Raw genomic sequence first — 20,544 nt, forward strand, 5'->3', positions numbered from 1 at the left:
AAATACTTAATAATATTTATATTATTCATATTATATATCATTTCTTTGGCTAACAGAGCAGGATACACATTACAGATATAGCTACGTGTGTGTGTGTGTGTGTGTGTGTGTGTGTGTGTGTGTGTGTGTGTGTGTGTGTGTGTGTGTGTGTGTGTGTGTGTGTGTGTGTGTAAAAATATAAATATATATATATATATATAAATAAATAAAAATATCACATGGGGCTCTGTGGCTTAATGCATATCAATCGGGTCCTGAAATGAAAAGACAATTTAGGCTAGCTATATGACTCATCCACACAAGTGTAATTCCCCAGGGATAGATTTGTTTCATACAATAACAATCATGGGCAAAATAACTTGTTTTAGTGTGATTTGTGAACATGATTGTGTGAGCAGTTAACCACTTAAACCCCAGCATCGCTACTGTGGGGAAAGCTTTTGCTGAAGTTGTGAGCTTGTCGATCTGCTATTTTCAGCGAAAGCTTTCCCCTCAGAATTCAGAAAATACACTAGTATTGAGCCCTGAGGGACTCCGTTACCCATATGGGGTTTAAGTGGTTAAAAGTGATGAAATAAGCCCGTGGAATGGAGCGCCCCCATTGGCCGCTGCCGCCGTGTATAAAGAACTGCAGTGGCCGATTCAAGCAGATCCTCTGCAGGCATTTCATCCTCCGAGGAGAAACACTGGAACCAACGCGTGTTTTCACTGGGACGGTTCGGAGCTTTTTCCTGTGTTTTTTAAAACATTTTATGCACAGCATTATTGGGCCATATATTTATATACAATGAAGGAAAGGAGAAACACGCAGCCGTTGGTGGTGAGATGTAAACTGGTTCTGGTGGGAGACGTTCAATGCGGAAAAACGGCGATGCTGCAAGTCCTGGCGAAGGACTGTTATCCAGAGGTATGCGAATGTCCCCTTTCCATGTTTAAAATATCATATATGTTAAATGAGACGCACCGTGTGTGTCTCATTTATGTTATGTTATGTTTATGTTATCTGATATACAAAAATCATATTAGCGTATAGCCAGGTTATATTGTTTTGTTGTTTGTGGGCAAAACGTAGATTTTCTGCGGTATGATCCTATTATGTCAAAATGACATTTTTGGCACACAGAAACACATTATCAGTGTGTGTCTCATGTATTATATCAGTGGTTCTCAAACTTTTTCAAGTCAAAGACCCCCAAATTGATATGTAGGCTATTTGGCCGCGGACCCCCGATCAGAAAATGCTTTGTGCCAGGGACCCCCAGATCAAGAGAAGATTTGTGTGAAACAAATTAAAATGTATGCAAAAATGTCCAATACTTTCAATATATATTTTTAATAATATTCAAAAATAGCATGTACAAGGCAAGCTCACAGTGCTGTGAGCTTGTAGATCTGCGATTTTTGAACAGCCAAATATTGCTGGTGGGGACCCCCTGGAACCCCCCCCCCCCTCCCAAGGACCCCACTTTGAGAACCAATGATGTGATATAAAAACATCATAATAGTATAGGTTATATTGTTTTATAGTTTGTGGGCAAAATGCATATTTTCTTCGGTATAACAGAGCCTATGTAAAAAATGTTGGCACACAGAAGAGACACCCAGTGTGATGCAGTTGCAGGCTGGCGAATTTGATGCGCAATTCTAAAGATTTAATTATTCCAGATATAGGCTATCCTATATGTTTTATTATTTTTGCGCCATATAAAAACATGTTCTATATTCCTTTTGCATCTATGACGCTATGCGCCATAGTAGCCTATCTAGGACTACCTATGATAGCCTATTTATAGTTGTAGAAATATAATATTGAACAGAAATCCAATTATGCTGGGGTGGGGAGGGGGGACATTGGGGTTGTATTGTGTCACATGGATGTTGATGTAAACAGCATGACACTGTCAAGAAAATGAAAAAGGCTCAATAAAAGATAGAAAAGATAGAAATCCAATTATCATCAGCTAATTAAGGAATTTACTACAGTGTGTATGTTGTTCAGCCCAGATGGTTACGTGTTACTTACTGCTACATTCCATTACCTGTGGCACACTGCCACTATACTATAAAAACTGGTCAAACATTGGCCAAATAGTCAAATAATATAAGAAAGAGGAAAACATTTCGAAAATATACGATCTACAAGCTCACAACGCCTCGTGGTGCGAGGTGTTGTGAGCTTGTAGATCTGCAATTTTTTTCACAATAGTGCCACTGGCACTGTGGCAGCCAAGGATGTTGGCTGATCAGTGACGCCTCAGCACTAATGACACCATGTCGCTAATTGTCCCACAGACATACGTGCCAACGGTGTTTGAGAACTACACAGCCTGCCTGGAACTGGAGGAGCAGCGTGTGGAGCTCAGTCTGTGGGACACCTCAGGTAACTGTCTGTCTGTCTGTCTGTCTGTCTGTCTGTCTGTCTGTCTGTCTGTCTGTCTGTCTGTCTGTCTGTCTGCCTCCTCCCTGCAGCATGGAATGTATGCTCTGCGCTTTGATCTTGAGATGCATCTGTCTCCATCATCTCCAGCTGAGCTAGTAGACTGGGATCAAGTCGCTTTGCAGGGTTGATGAATGATCTGGTGTGGTCTAGTAGCCTATAGAGGCCAATGGTTCTCAACCTGTTCAGGCCGCGACCCCCCAAAATAATCATATGTGAACTGGGGACCCCCCACCCTGACAAGTACTTGGAATTGAAGGAGTTGAGGCATTACATTTAGTTTGACCCGGTTCCACAGATAGATATTGTTGCGAGGTGTTGTGAGCTTGTAGATCGTCTATTTTCAAAAATGTTGCCTCTGTCTTATATTATTTGACAATTTGGCCAATGTTTGACCAGTTTTTATAGTATAGTTTTTGATTACTTTTGATGCTGTAATGGTCTTTTTCTTTTCTTTATTATATTAAAACGGTCTTAAAAGTCCTTAAATTGACACTACACTGTCTTCTGAGGACCCCCCCCCCACCCAAAATCATGTGGGGAGTGGGGACCCCCTGGGTGCTTCCCCCAGGTTGGGAACCACTGTAGTAGGCCATGAGGTGAACCATGAAAAAGGGACTGGGCACTGCTTTTTACACCCTTGTGTGGACTTAGATTAAACGGAAAAAATTAAAATATTATGGTGATTGTTTTGCTTATAAATGTATTAATATTAATTTTGAGAACACAAAATGCATGTACTGTTACCTAACATGAGACAAGTATTGGTGCATTAGAGTATAGGCTACCGTACTCACATGTGAATCTAACCCATTAAGACCTGAGGCGATTCTGAAAATGTTCTTCTAAATCCTAACAGTTTTTTGGAAAACAAAAAAACAAAAAAAACGTTTCACTATTTTTGAAAAATAGCAGATATACAAGCTCATAGCGCGGCACTCGGTGCCGCACTATGAGCTTGTATCTGCTATTTTTGAATAGACAAAGACATTTAAAATTACACAGACGCGTTCCCGGTCTTAATGGGTTAAACCATGAAATATAGGAAAGCATGTCTCAGGAGTAGATCAGAAACCCCCTCACAAAATTGCACAATTCTACTGAACTCAAATTCAGCCCAAAATATACTGTACAATTATGTGTTGGTGTCACAGCATGTCTCATCAGTAAATATGAAATCACCCACAACCCCACCCGCTGCCCTCCACACTCTCCTATCTAATATCAGGGTCTTGAGCTCTACAGTGTTGTTAGCTAAGCTCTCGCGCCGCAGTGCATCGACGTAAGTAGTGCGCTTCTTTCCTGGCTTTGCCCTGGATTGGCTCCCATAGCGTCAGTTTGCTTGCCACTAGTTCCGGGTGCCTGACGGAGTGCCCTGCCTTCTCTCTCTGACTTTTATTTCAAAATAAACAAAATGTAGGAAAGGAAAAAAGGGATATTTATTCGAGACCCATAAAAATGGGTCTGCGGCCCAAAAGTTGGTCTCGACCCACTGTTTTAAATAGACTTGTAAAAGAAGGTCAGTGTGTCATGGCGGCTTCGCCCTGGGGTTCAATGGTGTAGTGTACTGACCTGGATACAGTAAACCTGGGTCTGCTCTGCAGCACCTGTCTGATTCCCTCCATGCTTACAGACCCCACATCCTGTTCATCCATACACAGGCATGCATGCTGGATGCTGCAAGCATCTTCACTAGGTCACCATGGCTGAGTAAACATGCCTGTGTACATCCACTAGTCTCTCAAGACAGACGCGTTGGCTCCCACAAATTTCAAAGCTCTGAAAATGAGTAGAAAATAAAGCGGACGCTACGGCATTCACACACTTTCGTTTCGCCAATCCGTCTGTGCAGTCGCATAAATAACTCCTACTGGAAACCAAATAAGTCAAAGCCTATCTAGCTAGCTGCTTAGCAGAAATGGAAATTCTAATACTTTATTTTAAAGATATTTTAAAATAAACTTTCTTGAATACTCCTTCTGCGTCAAGAGGATTGGTCAAATACCGTTCCATTCTGAAGAGCAGATGACAGCTTCCTGTTCTCAACTTCTACTGGGTGGAATTACAGACGCTGTAGCTTTCGAAGATTGTGAAAGAGACACACAGCAAAATGCTCAGTATTCATTTAACTCTTGAGAGTGTACAAATGAGACCAAATGGACCCTTATGAGTCCTGGGAATGTTAATGTATGTATGTACGTCCGATGCTAGGCAATGTCTATGTGCGCTAGTGTGTATGTGCGTGCATTTGCATGCACTGCATACGTGTGTGTGTGTGTGTGTATGCGTGTGTGTATTCAATGCATATTCATTTAAGTGTGAATAAAAGTATTTGCATGCGTGGGCATGTAAGACCGCCTGCTAACAACAAAGCCCTTATGTAACAGACTCACTTGTATGTGATGATGCTGTTTACCATGCTCTCAGCATTTTCTCCATGACCTGAAAGTTACAACAGTGGTAGTACAACTCACGTAATTCCCTGACCAGACCAAATCCCCCATTTTTTAAATCCCAGACTCTGGGCATTTGGTCTGGCTAGCATGAGCAGGCTGGGTGCCTTGGGATGTGGGGAAAGGCCGACAACGAGGAAGGTTTCTGGAGCAGACAGCTAGGCAGGAGATTCAGCAATGATCGTGACCTGCATTCCCCTCCATATGCTGCCCTGGGTTGGCCGCACAAGCAGCACAATACAGGGGATTAAGATTCAAAATGGGAACGCTGTGCTGTATTGGTGACTGACCTAAAGTGTTAGGACTTCTTCATCCGCCCTTCTGTCTGTGAACATATACACGTACGTGGCCCGAACCTCTAGTAGTCTAAAAGTCTCTGGCATTATTTGCCATTCTTTTCTACAACCCCTCCCCCTTTTGTCATTGTTTTTCCCCCGTCCCTCCCTGCACTTTCCCTGTTGCCCTCAACCAACCCCCTCTGCCTCTATCGCTCTCTCGCCTGTCTGGCTGACCACGGGGACCATATTGCAACCCCCCCCCCCCCCCCCTTAAGTCTGTTGTCCGGGACGGCTAGCACATCTCACGTCACCGTCCCGGTGATGAATGACAGGCAGTAGGGGCTAACGGATGGTCACACACCATGCAGTTTCACCTTCTTACTGTAATCTGCTCTAATTGCACAGAGCTGTGCCGCTGTGGGGCCCCCACCATGGCGAGCGGGTCTCCTTGTTATCCTGGTTCCTCTTCATTGATTGGACTGACCTCATCGCCGCCCCCCCCACCAGCAGGCTGCTCTCCCTCCCTCCCTTCCTCAGGACCCCTGTATTTACTGACCAAAATCAATCCACTGGCTTTAATCAGCCCATCCCAATCAGACATGCAGAGGGAGAGAGGAGGGAGAGAGCGGTGGGGGCTGGGGGGAGAGGAAGAGGAAGAGACAAGGCAAGGGGGAGACCTAAAGCCTGAGTTATACTAGTTGCGTGCGGGTGTTGCGCACTGAAAATAGCAGATCTACAAGCTCACAAGGCGGTGCACGCTCGCAGTGCAACGTGTTGTGAGCTTGTAGATCTGATATTCTTGGTGTGGAACACCCACACGCAACTAAGTATAAGTCAGGCTTCACACTGTCCAGTGGCTGTAACTCATGATGGTGAATAATGAATCTTGTTACAGTATATTGTTAGGGAGTAATAAATACTAGTTTGAATGGACTTGCTGACACAGGGCTTTGTGTTTCAGCCCATACACATAATGATTACTTGCATGATACATGGATGAGATTGATTTGGAATGAGCCAATATCCAATTTAGCTGATGGAACAATCTGTTCCAATCTGTAAAACAGAGCCATCGTTAAAAGATGATGAAAAGCGTCATGCTAATGGTCATATATCACATACTCGAACGGCCGCCTGGCTATTACCACCCAGGGCAGTATACTATTTATGTATCAGGGACTTTAAAAAGGGTAAGCCTCCCTAGAGGAAAGGATGTATTGTTATTAGAGAATAGAAACAGCCACAGTGTGAATTAATGTGCAATCAACCATGTGGTCATTTGCAGTGTTATGGGCAAGAGAAGGCAAGGTGAGCAGAGAGTTTGGGACAAAGAGGGCCCATAGTAATTAACATTTATATTTCTCTTATCACAGCACTTTTGCCCTTCTCACATTGGCTCTGTGATGCACCCAGATTACTGTGACAAGTAGTGATGTTGCATTCATATCTATTACGTATGACTCCACCTTTGGGCAAGTTTTCATCGCGATCACAGCCCCATTCAATTCCATTATCAAATCCAAGTTAAATATTTCAAAAAGTGTAGAACACTTTTTGAAAGTGTTACACCAAAAATATTTGAGTAAGTACAACGTTTCGGTGCTGCTCCGTCCAGCGGTATGAAACAAGCCCTCAGGGCTTTTTGTGTTATCCTTTTAACATCATTGTGTAATCGTACCACTGTACCTTTTTGCAAACTGTTAATAAATAAATTATTCAAACTCCGGACAGACAGACAGCCAATTGTTGTTTTAACGGATATTGTTAAAGGACCATACTGGTGGTCTGGCATGTTTAGCCCATTGACTATGACTCACAGTTTACTTAACACTACTGCAGATTGTTTTCTAAATCATACTGTGGTTTGTTTGCTTTTCAACCCATTAAGACCTGAGGCTGATTTTCTTTTAAATCTTCTAAATCCTAACTAAAAATGAAAAATCGTATGTTGGTACAGTGGTGTGATCAAAACCTTTTCATGTGAAGGACCCCCAAAATTATATGTACAGTATTTGGTCGCGGACCGCGCTATGAGCTTGTAGATCTGCTATTTTTGAATAGCCAAAGAAATCTGAAATGACACAGATGCGTTCATCTGTGTCATTTTAACCCATTAAAACCTGAGGCCGATTGAAAAAATAATAATCTAAATCCTAACAGTTTTCTGAAAAGCTTATGTTGCTATATCAGTAGTTTAATGTCAAGGACCCCCAAAATTATATGTATTTGGCCACGGACAAAATATTTTGTTCCAGGGACCCCCAGAAACAAAGATTTGAGTGAAAAATGTTAGCTTAAAAATATATATTCAAAGATTTTCAAAAAAAATCAAGATTTTTCAAAAATAGCAGCTCAGCCAAAGTATAAAATATGGTTAAAGTGTTTAAAATCTAAAGTGACACAGATGCTTTCCCGGGTTTTAATGGGTTAAAACCACATTAACCATGATTCTGGGGTGAGCATTCGAAGCTCACAACACATCACAGCACGACATGTGATCTTGTAGATCGGCTATTTCTGGCAAAGATATTTGAGGGAAATACTTGGACCTACAATAGAGCCCTGGGTTGGGGGACCCCAGTCAACTAAATATATAGGGTTTAAGTGGTTAAATAGCGTCAGTCTACTCTACACAGTTAAACCCTCAATGTTGATTTCTTCATCTATCACTCGGAGAGTTTACAAATGGAACCATATGGTTCCATTTCTACACTATGTGAATCCCCCGCCCCCCCCCCCCCCCCCCAGTTGTTAATTTCAGTACAGTATGAAAATCAACTTGTTTAGACTTGAAACTTGCTTGAGATAGGTAATCAAGCAAACTATATCTTTGTTATGTTCCTTGAACTTCCATGGAACCACCTAGTTAAATAGAGATAAAATGATTCATCAATTATTTAACTGTAATTAAAAAAATAAATCAAATGACATTTTAGTAATTTAATAATTGCTTTATCATGTAGTTATATTTAATAATTGTTTTATCATGTAGTTATTATAGTTATTTCTAATGGTGCAACTTCACCAAAATGTGAATGTTAGTTTTTGTTCCATACTACAGTATAAGTAAAGTTATGGTTTTGACTGCTGGGTAAACAATTTCAAGATGTCTGTTCATGTTCAGATAGTGAAATTGACAGATTAATAGATTATTGGTTAATTGATTATTGGTTAATTGATTATTTATGGATTTAATTATTGATTGATTATTGATTAATAATTGTTTGTTACAGCCTATAGTTATAAAGCACTGCTTGTTCATAATCGAGCTACAATGATACACAGCCAACAAGGACACATCCTTTCTATTCTCCCTGCAATGCAATTCAGGTCTGATTCTATCTGTAGCATGCAAAACACGAAAGCCTTTTTTAGTCCTGACGTCACTCCTGACGTCACGGAAGTTTTTCTCTATGGAAAATAATATTGGGTCATCTTAGAATCGTCTCATATAAGAATTGTGGTCCAAAAATAAACGAATTGTCCCGGCGCTATCGTCAGAAAGGTGGCTCTGTAGTTTACTATTGTCAGACTCATATCAAACTCATATTTGATACGGATCAGTTTCTGGCGAAAATGTAATTAATTTGGCGGCGGTAGCATTAGCGTTTTCTCGCCGTCAATTGATGCTTCATACCCATTTGAGTCAAACCGGGATCATTTGTTTATTAACACAATTCTTATATGCCGGGATATTAAACACGTCTATGGGATTTGGGAATTCAGAATGGGGGGGAAAAAAACGTGACCCAGGTAGGATGCGTACATTACGTCAGACTTTGGTGCTCTATACTTAGTTGTGTGCCGGTGTCACGCACTGGAAATCGCTTATGTACAAGCTCACTACACGTTGCATAATAAGCTCACATAGTGAGCTTGTACATTTCTTGTGGGAGACACAGCATGCAGCCAAGTATAAATCAGGCGTAATGTAACGTAGAGTGTTTTTTTTTTGGGATGGGCTGCAAGCTACATAGCCGTTGCAGCATTAATACAGCTCCTGGGTAGGGAGATGGGGGCTGCAAGCTACTCAGTTAGCATCTGCAGCATTAGTACAAGCTCCTGGGTACGGAGATGGGGGCTGCAAGCTACATACTGTAGTTAGCAGCTGCAGCACTAGTACAAGCTTCTGGGTAGGGAGATGGGCTGCATGGTCTCCTCTCATACCTAAATCTGTGAGTCATCCCCATGTAGATTATTAATCTGTCTGACCTCTGCTTTTTCTCCGCTGGAGATGAGTGTGCTAATGATGTGCCTAAAAAAAGCCTGATTTATACTTTGTTGCACGCCGGAAATAGCCTTATCTACAAGCTCACAATACATCGCATTGTAGGTCTGCTAATTTGTTCGGCGCACAACACAACAGTTTTTACATTTTAATTTAAGCATAAAAGGCATGTCATTTAGTTAATGTAGCACACACACACACACACACACACACACACACACACACACACACACACACACACACACACACACACACACACACACACACACACACACACACACACACACACACACACACACACACACACACACACACACACACACACACACACACACATATAGGTATGAGCACAAATAGATACGCTCACAGACAGATATGGGCACACATAAATATTGATACAAATAGGCATAGGCATGCTCATGCACACATACTGCAGATATGCACACAGACTTGTTCACATGCACACAACAGGCATGCAGACAAACATGCAGACATATTACGCATCGGTTTCTGGTCACTTGTTTTTGTGTACAATGCACATATCATTTTATTGAGGTATCTAAAGAGCACAGAGTACGTTTCTGACTGGGCAGGAATTGGTTGACAGGCTATCAATAGTTGACAGTCTGACGATAAGGCAGAAACTTAATCTGTGGTCTTTATACTGTATATACCTCAATAAAACTATAGTGTGCAGTCTGTGCACACAGAAAAACAGGACAGCAGAAAACAATGTGTGATACGTCTTCTTTTATTTCCCTGGATCGATTATTTTACAAGGGTCGCAATCATTCAAAAAAAATTGTGTTTATTCATTTGCTTGTCTGTCATTGACCTCAATACATTCCATTGTTTGGCTCCAGTTTGCCTCCCAGTGTGACGAATTTGCCAGCTGGAATTGCCGGACCAAGAAAGTGAAGTAGATGACTCCAAATGTCTTGGCATGGCCTTGACTGGCAAGGAGGAGGAAGAGAATGGAAGGGCTTCTCTGTGATGTAATGTCAGACTGCAGAGAGGGTGGAGGATTAATGACAGGGGAGGGCTCTTTGTGATCTTCCTCAGTAGAGTGCACTCCTGCTTTCTCTCCCCCATAGCAGGAACAAGCTATTTCCTCAAGGATTAGAAATCGGGCTTAGGAATGTGGTGCCACTGCACCTGTACACAAACACAAACACAAAAACACACACGCACGCACGCACGCACGCACACACACACACACACACACAGAGCCCCGTGCTGGTTAAAAATATTCATCATCATCTAACTTTGATGTATGTATTAACATTTTTTCAAAGGGACATAGAATGATACAAAGAAACACAAATGGAATTTTCAGTGTTTCAAAATGAAAGACAAGAAATTGCTTATGTGGTGTTGAGAAAAGAGAAAAACAGCATGAAAGGTCTGAGATACCCTCCCCCCTTCCCTCCTCTCCTTGGCAGGGGGACCAATTTGTCAGCTTTAATTGAAATGGCCCCCTCTGGACCCCTGTGTGCCTGTCCATCGATTTGTGCATTTAGATCAGTGTCCATTTAATGCAGAATCACACCCGGTCTCCTGGCTGTGTGGTGCCCCCAGCCAGGCAGGTACCACTGTCTGCCCTCTTTCTATCTCTCTGTCTTTCATGGTGGTGATAACATGGTCAAATGTTAGCGCATGTCTCTTTCTCACTGATGAGAAATGTGTTCCAAGAGGTGATGACCATGCTCTTTCTCCCCTATAGTTGAAGGTGCAAATGGCGGTGGTCCTCTGAATTCTGTGAGACATTCAAAGGCTGGTGAATTGTGCTGCCTTTGCGAGGGAATAAATGCAAGATGATTGGTCTTAAGCACATTGTTTGGATAATTTGTTCCCAACAACAACAAACGTTTTTTTCTTACCCAAAGGCATAGAACCAGAGATTGTGATGCAACAAGCGTATACCTTTGTTCCTTCAGCAGCACTGTTTACTTCCTTCTGGACATTGAGCCCTGAGGAACCACAGCTTGTCATTAACGTTATTCCACTCACGACTCCCCAGCAGCTGGCAAATTCAATTTTACCCTTTGATAATGTGAAAAATCATTAACTATTTATGAAACAGATCTATATGCACACATGGCCATGTTGTATGTTGCCCTTTTTTGTTTAGTTTTTTGTCTGATGCTATGTTCTTTTTTCTTCTACATTGTAAATCAATTAGGCACATTATATAATATCTGATGAGTGATTACACCATGCAGTTGTTATTTATAGCCACATAGGAAAGATAAATCCCTACTGAGACTGGTATGGAACCTAAGTAAACATGTTAATCCCCTTGAGACACTGTTACTCTTTCATGTGAACCAATATGGTATTCATCTCTGGCTGGTGCCGAACTGAACCAGACTGGGGCTTGGTATGGTGGTGAATGGTGATGATTTGGCTGTATGTCTTCAGTCTCCAACCCTGTTGCTGAAGAGAGGAATGTCCTCGGCAGTAGGTGGGCGGGCACTTTGCTGTGTAAAATGATTGATTGGCAGTTAAGGCAAGCCTTTATAGAGGGGTGGGAGGAATGCTTGATGCAGATGGTGGATTCCAAGGCTGTTGCTGTGGTAACAAAGGGACCGGAGGTATTGCACGCGGCGCGGAGGACTTTAGGAAGGGGGGGGGGGGGGGGGTTGGGGGCGGCTTACTTAAGGATTCTGAACATGAGTGGGAGCGTCTGCCTGCCCCGAGCCACACTGTTCCACTTGCGTAATCCACTGCTAGAGACGATCAATGAGGATTTAGTGCTCGATTGTCATCTTCTCCCCCTTCCGAAATGCCAATAGAGGATAGAGGAGCCAGGAAAGGAGCAGTTTCAGGGATACCAAAGTAAGGCTCAGCATGAGAAGTGATGCCTATCAAACCTAATCCCCGCTTTTCTCCTTCGCTCCTCAGTCTCTCCATTTCCGTCCCTGCTCTGCCCAAGCACACGTGGTCACAGCAACCAGCGCCAGATATAGTCTATTCTCAAAATTAATTAATTAATTTCTCAGCCCTGGAGCCAATTGGAGAAACTAATAGTCTCACCCAAGCTCATTAAAAAAAACTGGTACTGTATGCTTGATGTACGCTGAGTCCCCAGAGACGTCCACGACCCATTGCAGATCCCATCTTACAACTTATTTGTGTTTAGGCAAACACAAATGCTTAATTTATGCTCCATCGTGCTATGGTGTCACACACTGGAAATAGCAGATCTACAAGCTACAATGTGTCGCATCGCGACCCATTGTGAAAATTGCATTTCGCTGCGTGATGCCATCATGTGTAACCAGTGCGCAACAGTTGCATGTAATGAAATACAAATCAGGCTTAAATTGAACTGATCAGCTTCACAACGATAGCTGAACTAGCTTGAGATGTGTGCCTTCAGTTGTCACTCATTTGTTGTGTGCTGTTCCCCTGTTTCATCCCTGTGTTATCCACATTAAATATGTTCTCCCATTCTTCCCCTTCAAGGTTCTCCCTACTATGATAATGTGAGGCCCCTGTGCTACAGTGACTCTGATGCAGTTTTGCTGTGTTTTGACATCAGCCGTCCAGACATCGTTGACAGTGGACTGAAGAAGGTAATAATCATAAACATAACAAACATAACACAAAAACAGAAGAAATCCACACACCAAATAGCTCCTATTAATGGTAACGTTTTGAGCCACAAAGGCTTGGAGATCAGGTTTAAATGACTTCACTTAAGTAATTAATTTGATAATCGAATGCCTGCCTCCAGCCCGCGGTTGAATATTCAGTGGTTTAGATTATTTTGGTATAATTCAGACAATTCCTTAATTCTACTTAATTCTAATTTATGATTCAGCGTAAAAGTGTGCAAATGTGATATGTCAGATAATGTCACTCTCCAATAATGACGTATTTTCAGCTCAACATGGTTGACATGTTGCATAACACTTTATCGCCAAAGCATAAATTTGGCTTTAGCGTATTGGTAATCAATAGCAAGTTGGCATCATAAATCCATCGCAAACATGAGGTGGGGTGAATATCATCACTATTGGGCGGAACATTCATTTATGTTTTTTTATATAAATGAATGCCCTATTTTACAACAAAAGTAAAATAACTGAACTACAAGCTCACAGCGCAAGTTCTATTCTTGTGTTTTCTATTGTATTCTAAAAATTGTTATATTTTCACTATTTAGATTTATTCAGATTGTGCTTAGAGAAAATACACCCCCCTTTACACGCTTTATTTCCACACTATTTACGAGATATCTTCTATGTCCACACAGTGGAAGACGGAGATCCTGGACTTCTGTCCCAGTACCCGCATCCTGCTCATTGGCTGTAAGACCGATCTACGCACAGACGTCTGCACGCTGATGGAGCTGTCCAATCAGAAACAGACACCAATAACTCACGAGCAGGTGAGAGAGAAAATGTCAGATCGTTTTTTCCATTAATCCCTTGAACCAAATATCGACTATCTCACAACGCATTGCATCCGCAACACGTTGTGAGCTTGTAGGTCGGTTATTTCATGTGTGAGACACGTCGTACAATGAAGTAGAAAACGTTTCTCATTGCAAGTCTTTGGGCCGAACTAGGCTTAAAATAAGGTTTGTTACGCTTAATTTAAACTCTGTCGTAAAAACGTCAGATCTACAAGCTCATATCGCGTTGTACGACTGAGTGTAAATCAGGCTTTAGACTGGCATGGCATCTGACACCCCCCTCCCTCCCTCCCTCCCCTTCATGCTCAGGGTTCTACTATGGCCAAGCAGCTGGGTGCAGAGGCCTATCTGGAGTGCTCTGCGTTCACGTCAGAGAAGAGCATCAACAGTGTGTTCCGCACCGCCGCGCTGGCCTGCATCAACAAGCTACAGCCTCTCCCCAAGCCCAGCCCCACCCGCCGTCTCTCCAAAAGACTCCTCCACCTGCCCAGCAAGTCAGATTTGCTGTCCACCACCTTCAAGAAGGAGAAGACCAAGAGCTGCTCGGTCATGTGAGTGGGGAGACACCCCCCGCCCCCTCTTCCCTCGGGGTGACGCTCCCCACGTGTGACTCCCAAGCCCCTTGCCTCTTTTGGTCTCGGGGAAGGGGGGGTGGGCACGATGGCTTTATCAGAGAAGGGCTCCCTGCTGAATCCTTCCCTCACCCCCCCGGAAACCAAACTCCGCTCAGTAGAGGTGGACACCCCGCTGTCCACTTGCTCCTGAACTTATCAGCGCACATCGATTTTTTTTCTCACTACTGTTCATCTTGCCTTCGAGCAAACGATATCAATCAAGGTTTGATCATCAAGCTCTCATTTTCTTTCATCATGATCAGTTATCATTATGCAACCTTAATGGCGTGATATCGGCCCGATTTACTATCTTTAGGCACAAGTTGATTTAGTCCAAATTGGAAATATGTGCAACATTTGACATTTAATCTTGTGATGTAAAATGCCTCTCAGACAATTCAGTGGATATTTTTCTAATTACAAAAATTAAGTCTAGCATGAAACTAACAGGCATTAGAAAAACGCTATATTCTATATCCCTCTTAGTAAGGCCAGCGAGGTGTGAAGCGGCACATCGCTCCCTGTTTAGGCCTGTGGGGCAGACAGGAGTGGAAGGGAAGTGGTACAAAGTAAGAGCTGTTGCATGGCGAGCCTTCCCGTGTCTCATCATCTCTGTGGCGATGAGAGCAGGGATAGAGGGAGAGAGGTGCTGTTAGTGTGGGCTAGTGTGCACACACACCCGTCTACACTGTGTCAACCTGGATGGATCGTTGACGCCAGGTTGTGTACTTATGGAGAACCCCACTCCTCAGGCTACTCGTAGACTGAATGGAGGTTTGGGATAAAGAGGCTTGTATATGTACAAAGCAAATTAAGATGAAACGCGGATAGCGCAAAAACTTTTCTTTTTTTGTAATTGGGGCTTCCAGTGTAGCAAAATGTCGTAGCTAGCCTCTCATTTGAATATAATGATGATGTAATGACGAGACAGACCTTTTTTGAAAGATGGGTCATGAAGCTTTTGTTGTGACCAGAAGCACAGACCGATGGCTGAATGCTGAGCTGTCGATTACTGTGGGTGGTGTCACTGATTACTAACACCAGTCTACGTCTCATGAAGCATTTTTTAAGGGAATTCTACAAGTGTAGGATAATGCTTATAAGCGTCAGGCCGATTTCCAGTTTTAAACAGAGTTGTAGCATTACATTGTTGGTACTTCATCAGCAGTGCTGAAATGGTATGCAGTTTTGAAAATGCCTTTTTCATGTCATGTTCCCCGAGTTCATTCAAGACCTTTTGACAAATATGCCTGTGGATTTCTCTCATTATCAACAATCCAATGTAGCACTCTTGATCTCTAACTTTACTCTTCCAAAATGACTCTAGTTTCTCTGTTAATGTTACACTCTTAATCTCCTTACCTCCAATAAGCAGCACTTATAGTAGATTACAACAAACATGGAGGGGAAATCTGCCTTTTCCCTTTTAAGATTAAATCTTTGGCTTCATGGTAATGTGTGTGTGCAGCATTGATCTCTATGCTTTTAACCATAAAAGCAATAATGATGTAAGTGCTTGTGATGCAAAGTAACCTGTGTGGCAATAAACATGCAGCTTTGTGATTATTGTCATGTTATGGCGCTCCGTGGACATCCATGTTATGGCAAAAATGAGCTAAAATCATCTCTGCTGTACAAAGAAGCTGCTGCTCTGTGTTTGTCTCTCCTCTTCCCTGTTAGTAGCCACTGGTATTGACCATATAACACGGTGGCCATTTTGCTCCTACGTCACACTCGGGTGGGTGGGAGTATGATGTAAGAGAAAAATGGTTGATGTGTGAATATGATCAATTTAGTAGTAACCGATGACAAAGTGAACTAAATCTGAACGTGTGAAAAAGGGTGAACAATACAATTTTGAAAATGTTAGTGTTACATAATATTCACATTAGGAAAGTGTTAAAGTAACAAGATGTGGGTAGGGGGGGGGCTTGCCAGTGGTAACTCAACGGGAATAGACCATCATGCTCCCGTCTTGTCACGCATGTCTCTCCTCTCTGTGCCCTTGGTTTCCTGTCTATACACTCTCCTATATGAAGAATAAAACATAAAAATGCTGGAAAACAACAATAACAAAAAAGGCAAACAAAATTTAGTCTAAACTGCTTGAAACAAGTTGACCATGCAGTCTTTTACATTGGGGAATTTACTTGGAAACCTTCAAATGTCTAAAAATGAACTTGTGAAAAGGGCTAGTGTGCGGGTAGAAAAGGAAATTCTTGCAGGTGTATGTAGAACAAGAAATTCAAATGCACAGGCTGGCCCTGTCCAAAGAAAGCTATTTTTCCATTGCTCGTGTCTTGGTTTACTTGTTGTGTTTTTACTTTGGTATTTAAAAGCTTGACATGATCCTGAGTGTTGTGTTTAAGTGTATCTCCCTGGGATGACTGTAATCTAATTGAGGAGCTGTGCACTGCCCTTGGTATATAGAGGGACTCTAAAGTGCTGATTTGCACAAAGGCCTCCAGTCCATGGTTCACACACCAAATTCCTGAGCCTTGCCTAGCAACAATTCATCATAGGATAAAGACACTCAGGGTTCGATTTGTTTGGGGGCGGGGAGTGGGGGAATCCTGCTTTTGGTATCACCCCCTCTGGTCATTAATCTTTATCAGTGGTGGGGATATGTTTTATGCCTGCTTCTGTTCAGACTGAAATACATGCATTTCCTTTTGGGAAATGTACTGTAGACTGTCTGATATGTTTGATATTTATGTTTGATAATATCACAACATTTAATTAGAAATGTATGTTAACCATATTAAGCCTGGTGTCATTAGGTTTTGTTAATATTTCTTTAATATTGACAAAATTAGTCGATATAAAAAATGATATATGAATTCAAAAATAGAAGATCTACAAGCTCACAACACAAATACGTATAGGATTAAGTGGTTAAGAAAAGGTCGCCCATCCCCCTCTCTCTGTTTTTTTTAGCAAATCGAACCCTGCAGACAGCAGACACTAGTTCAAGCAAACAGACATCTACATCCATTATAGTTTTCCCTTGGGTTAGGGAGCTTATTTGAATCTTTAAAAAGAGAAGGGCAGAAGCAGCTCATGGACCATGTCAGTTAGCGCGCAGCCTTTGTGTTGTAGTCAGTGTGTGGTGCAATGGTGCAGTCAAACTCCTAAGCATGTCCTATTAAAGTTGTATGATTGTACATACCGTATCTTGTTTTATAATCTTTGTAAGAATGTCAAATGATTCCAAAAATGGAAAAGAAAATGTTATTGTTGTTGTGAATATTTAGCTACTTTTTGCCATTTGTTACATGTCCAATGTTTACATTGGTCCTCTCTCTTTCTCTTTCGCTCGCTCGCTCTCTCTCTCTCTCTCTCTCTCTCTCTCTCTCTCTCTCTCTCTCTCTCTCTCTCTCTCTCTCTCTCTCTCTCTCTCTCTCTCTCTCTCTTCCTTGCTGTGTTTAATAAAGCTTGCCCTGTCTGGCACCCTTGACAATTCTTTTGCCTTTTAATTTAAACATTATGCCATTAAACATCACCTCACCCAAAACCATGCACTTTCTTTGTTGGATATAATATTTCATCTTAACTACTCAATAGGCCCGTAACGATACAGTAACTGCATCGATGCATCGTTTTGAATTTTCAACGATCTACTATATCGATATGCAAACAGCTAAATATCGTATCGTTTGACTTTGAATCGTATCGAATCGTTTTGCAATGCAAATAATCGTATCGAATCGTTCTGCAATGCAAATAATCAATTATATCAATACTAAGTACTTTTAAGAAGAAGAAAAGAGAAAGAGGGGTTTATATCCAGTATCCAGGTATTTATTTTTCACACAGAATTCTTGGGTAAATAAATAGTTACTATATCGATTTTAAATCATTGAATCGAATCGTATCGTTCTAAATTAACCTGTCCTGTATCGTTCATGTATCGTATCGACTAAATCGCTGAATCGAAACGTATCGTATCGTTCTAAATTAACCTGTATCGTTCATGTATCGTATCGACAACCAAGTATCGTGATACGTATCGAATCGTTGTTAAAACGTATCGTTACACCCCTACTACTCAACCAGCCACATTGAACATTTTATTTGTGAGAATTAATGTACAAACTATATCTTAGCTGTAGTGTATGCAATAAAGTTCATCACTGATGACTACAAATATTTGTAATGGATATATTTCATATTTTAATTCTTTCCAAATCCTGATATAGCGTGCTGACTTTCACTTTTGGCACGTTCATTATAGACTTAATTATAGACTGCTGACTGTAGCATCTTGTGAAGTTTGCCCTTTAAATCCCACTGGCTCACAACTACAAATTCCCAGTCTTTTGGTGTTCCAGTCTGAAATATTTATTCTGTTTTCAATAAATGAACTGTCATCTAGTAGACTATCAGTATTTTTGCTTGCTGAAATACAGAAACATTTCGACTCAAATGTATTTTGTTAGAAAAAACAATATATTTCCAGACTGCCCAAAAGGAAATCCACAAAAGCCATTTGTGTCAAAATACCATTGGAGTTACACAACACAAACCTCTTTTTGGCATCAAAATATACGTAGCATAGTACCACAAATAAAGGTATTCATTATGTAGAATGACCCATTTCACTATCACATTATTGGATTGTAATTATGCATTAATGTCATCACATTAATGTTGCAACTGGACATGTTGAGGCTCATAATAGACTATAGACTGTATGCTGCATTGCTGCTGGGTGTTTAACCTCTTACTGTATATCAATAATTTATCAGTTAATGTACTGTATGTATCTGCAAAGTAACTAACTAAAGCTGTATAAAGTATCAAGTGTCAAAAGAAAAACTGAAAGTAATGTAAAAGTACCTTAAAATTCTACTTGAGTACAACACTTGAGTAAATATTCCTAGTCACTTTGCACCACTGGTGTATAGTCAGATTATTCCAAAAACAAATTCCTGGTTCAATATTGGATGTTCATGTTTCTCCTCATAGAATAACACCCCCACCACCAGTCTTTATCTCTCAAGAACATGAGCAGCCTTCAAGGACAGATGGAGAGGCAGACAGGCTGTGTGCACTTGGCACACCTTGCTGATAGAAATCTCCACTGCTGTACTGTCGCCGCTTTAAGTGGTGCAGGACCGCTGCTCTCGTACGTCTACCAAACACACTCCACATCTGGTAGGGTGGGCCTCTACGGAGCCAGCCGCTCGGTGGGCTCTGAAGCTGGCTTGATGCCATGACATGTGGCAGCGGTGCCAGCCCACCAACCAGCTCACTTGCCCTGACATAGCCTCCGTTTAACAATGCTGCCATATAGGCTCCCACTTACCCTGATTACCTCCTATGACACAGTGCAGTGGGGCACATCTGAAGGTAAAGCCGTCTTAATGAAGGTAAAGGCAGCACTGCAGCAACGTCTTTGTAATCTGGTTTCATATACAGTACCTGCAGGAATCGTTCGAATCAGAAGTGGTCATATTGGTTGTGTGTCACAGTGGCACTCACTGAGTCCTTGCCATATGTGAAACGGTGTTCTGCAACTGACTTCTGGTGAAATTCTATTTGATTCTGAGAGAGGAATTCAGTTTCTGTGTGTGTGGATTAATCCCCTTACCAAAGCATGATGCAAATCCCCCAATCTGCTACACATCTCAAGGGTGGATACCACTTAACACCTGTGCTTAAACAACTCTGTCCTGTCCCACACATAAGACTCAAGACCACCTACAGAGGACTAATCTACTGTTTTTTTCATACTGTATTAGTCAGAAATGTAAACAGCATGTGGTACAGTAAGACATTAAAGGAGGAGTTCACCCCAAAAAATACTTATTTTCTATCAATTACACACCCCATGAAGCCTTGATTTCATGGATTTATTTTTGTTTTTGTGGCATTCCTAAGACCATAATTTGATGACCGTGTGTATTTCCGGTAGGAGACACAAATAATCTACTTTGTGTCTCCTACCGGATACATTAGCCAGTAGGAGACGGGAATCAAATTATTAGCTTTGGAATGCCACAAAAGCAAAAAAGAATCCATGGATTCAAGGCTTGGTGTGCAATTGATAGAAAATAAGTCATTTTTTTGGGTGAACTCCTCCTTTAAGGCTAAAAGGATAACACAAAG

The 20,544-nt window shown here is 41.7% G+C and overlaps 1 protein-coding gene across 1 annotated transcript; it reads left to right on the forward strand.

The window, feature by feature from the left end:
- Positions 1–787: 787 nt before the first annotated feature.
- On the forward strand, positions 788–15,026 carry rnd1b (Rho family GTPase 1b; the record flags this gene model as incomplete). The annotated part of the gene is made up of 5 exons (XM_080445704.1): positions 788–907; positions 2,293–2,380; positions 12,865–12,974; positions 13,658–13,792; positions 14,129–15,026. 5 exons carry the CDS (start codon positions 788–790, stop codon positions 14,372–14,374), a joined length of 699 nt encoding a protein of 232 aa, XP_080301830.1. The 3' UTR covers positions 14,375–15,026.
- Between the last annotated feature and the right edge of the window lie 5,518 nt (positions 15,027–20,544).

Source organism: Gymnoscopelus braueri, assembly GCF_963280865.1.
Source record: "Gymnoscopelus braueri genome assembly, chromosome: 12".
Taxonomy (NCBI): Eukaryota; Metazoa; Chordata; class Actinopteri; order Myctophiformes; family Myctophidae; genus Gymnoscopelus; species Gymnoscopelus braueri.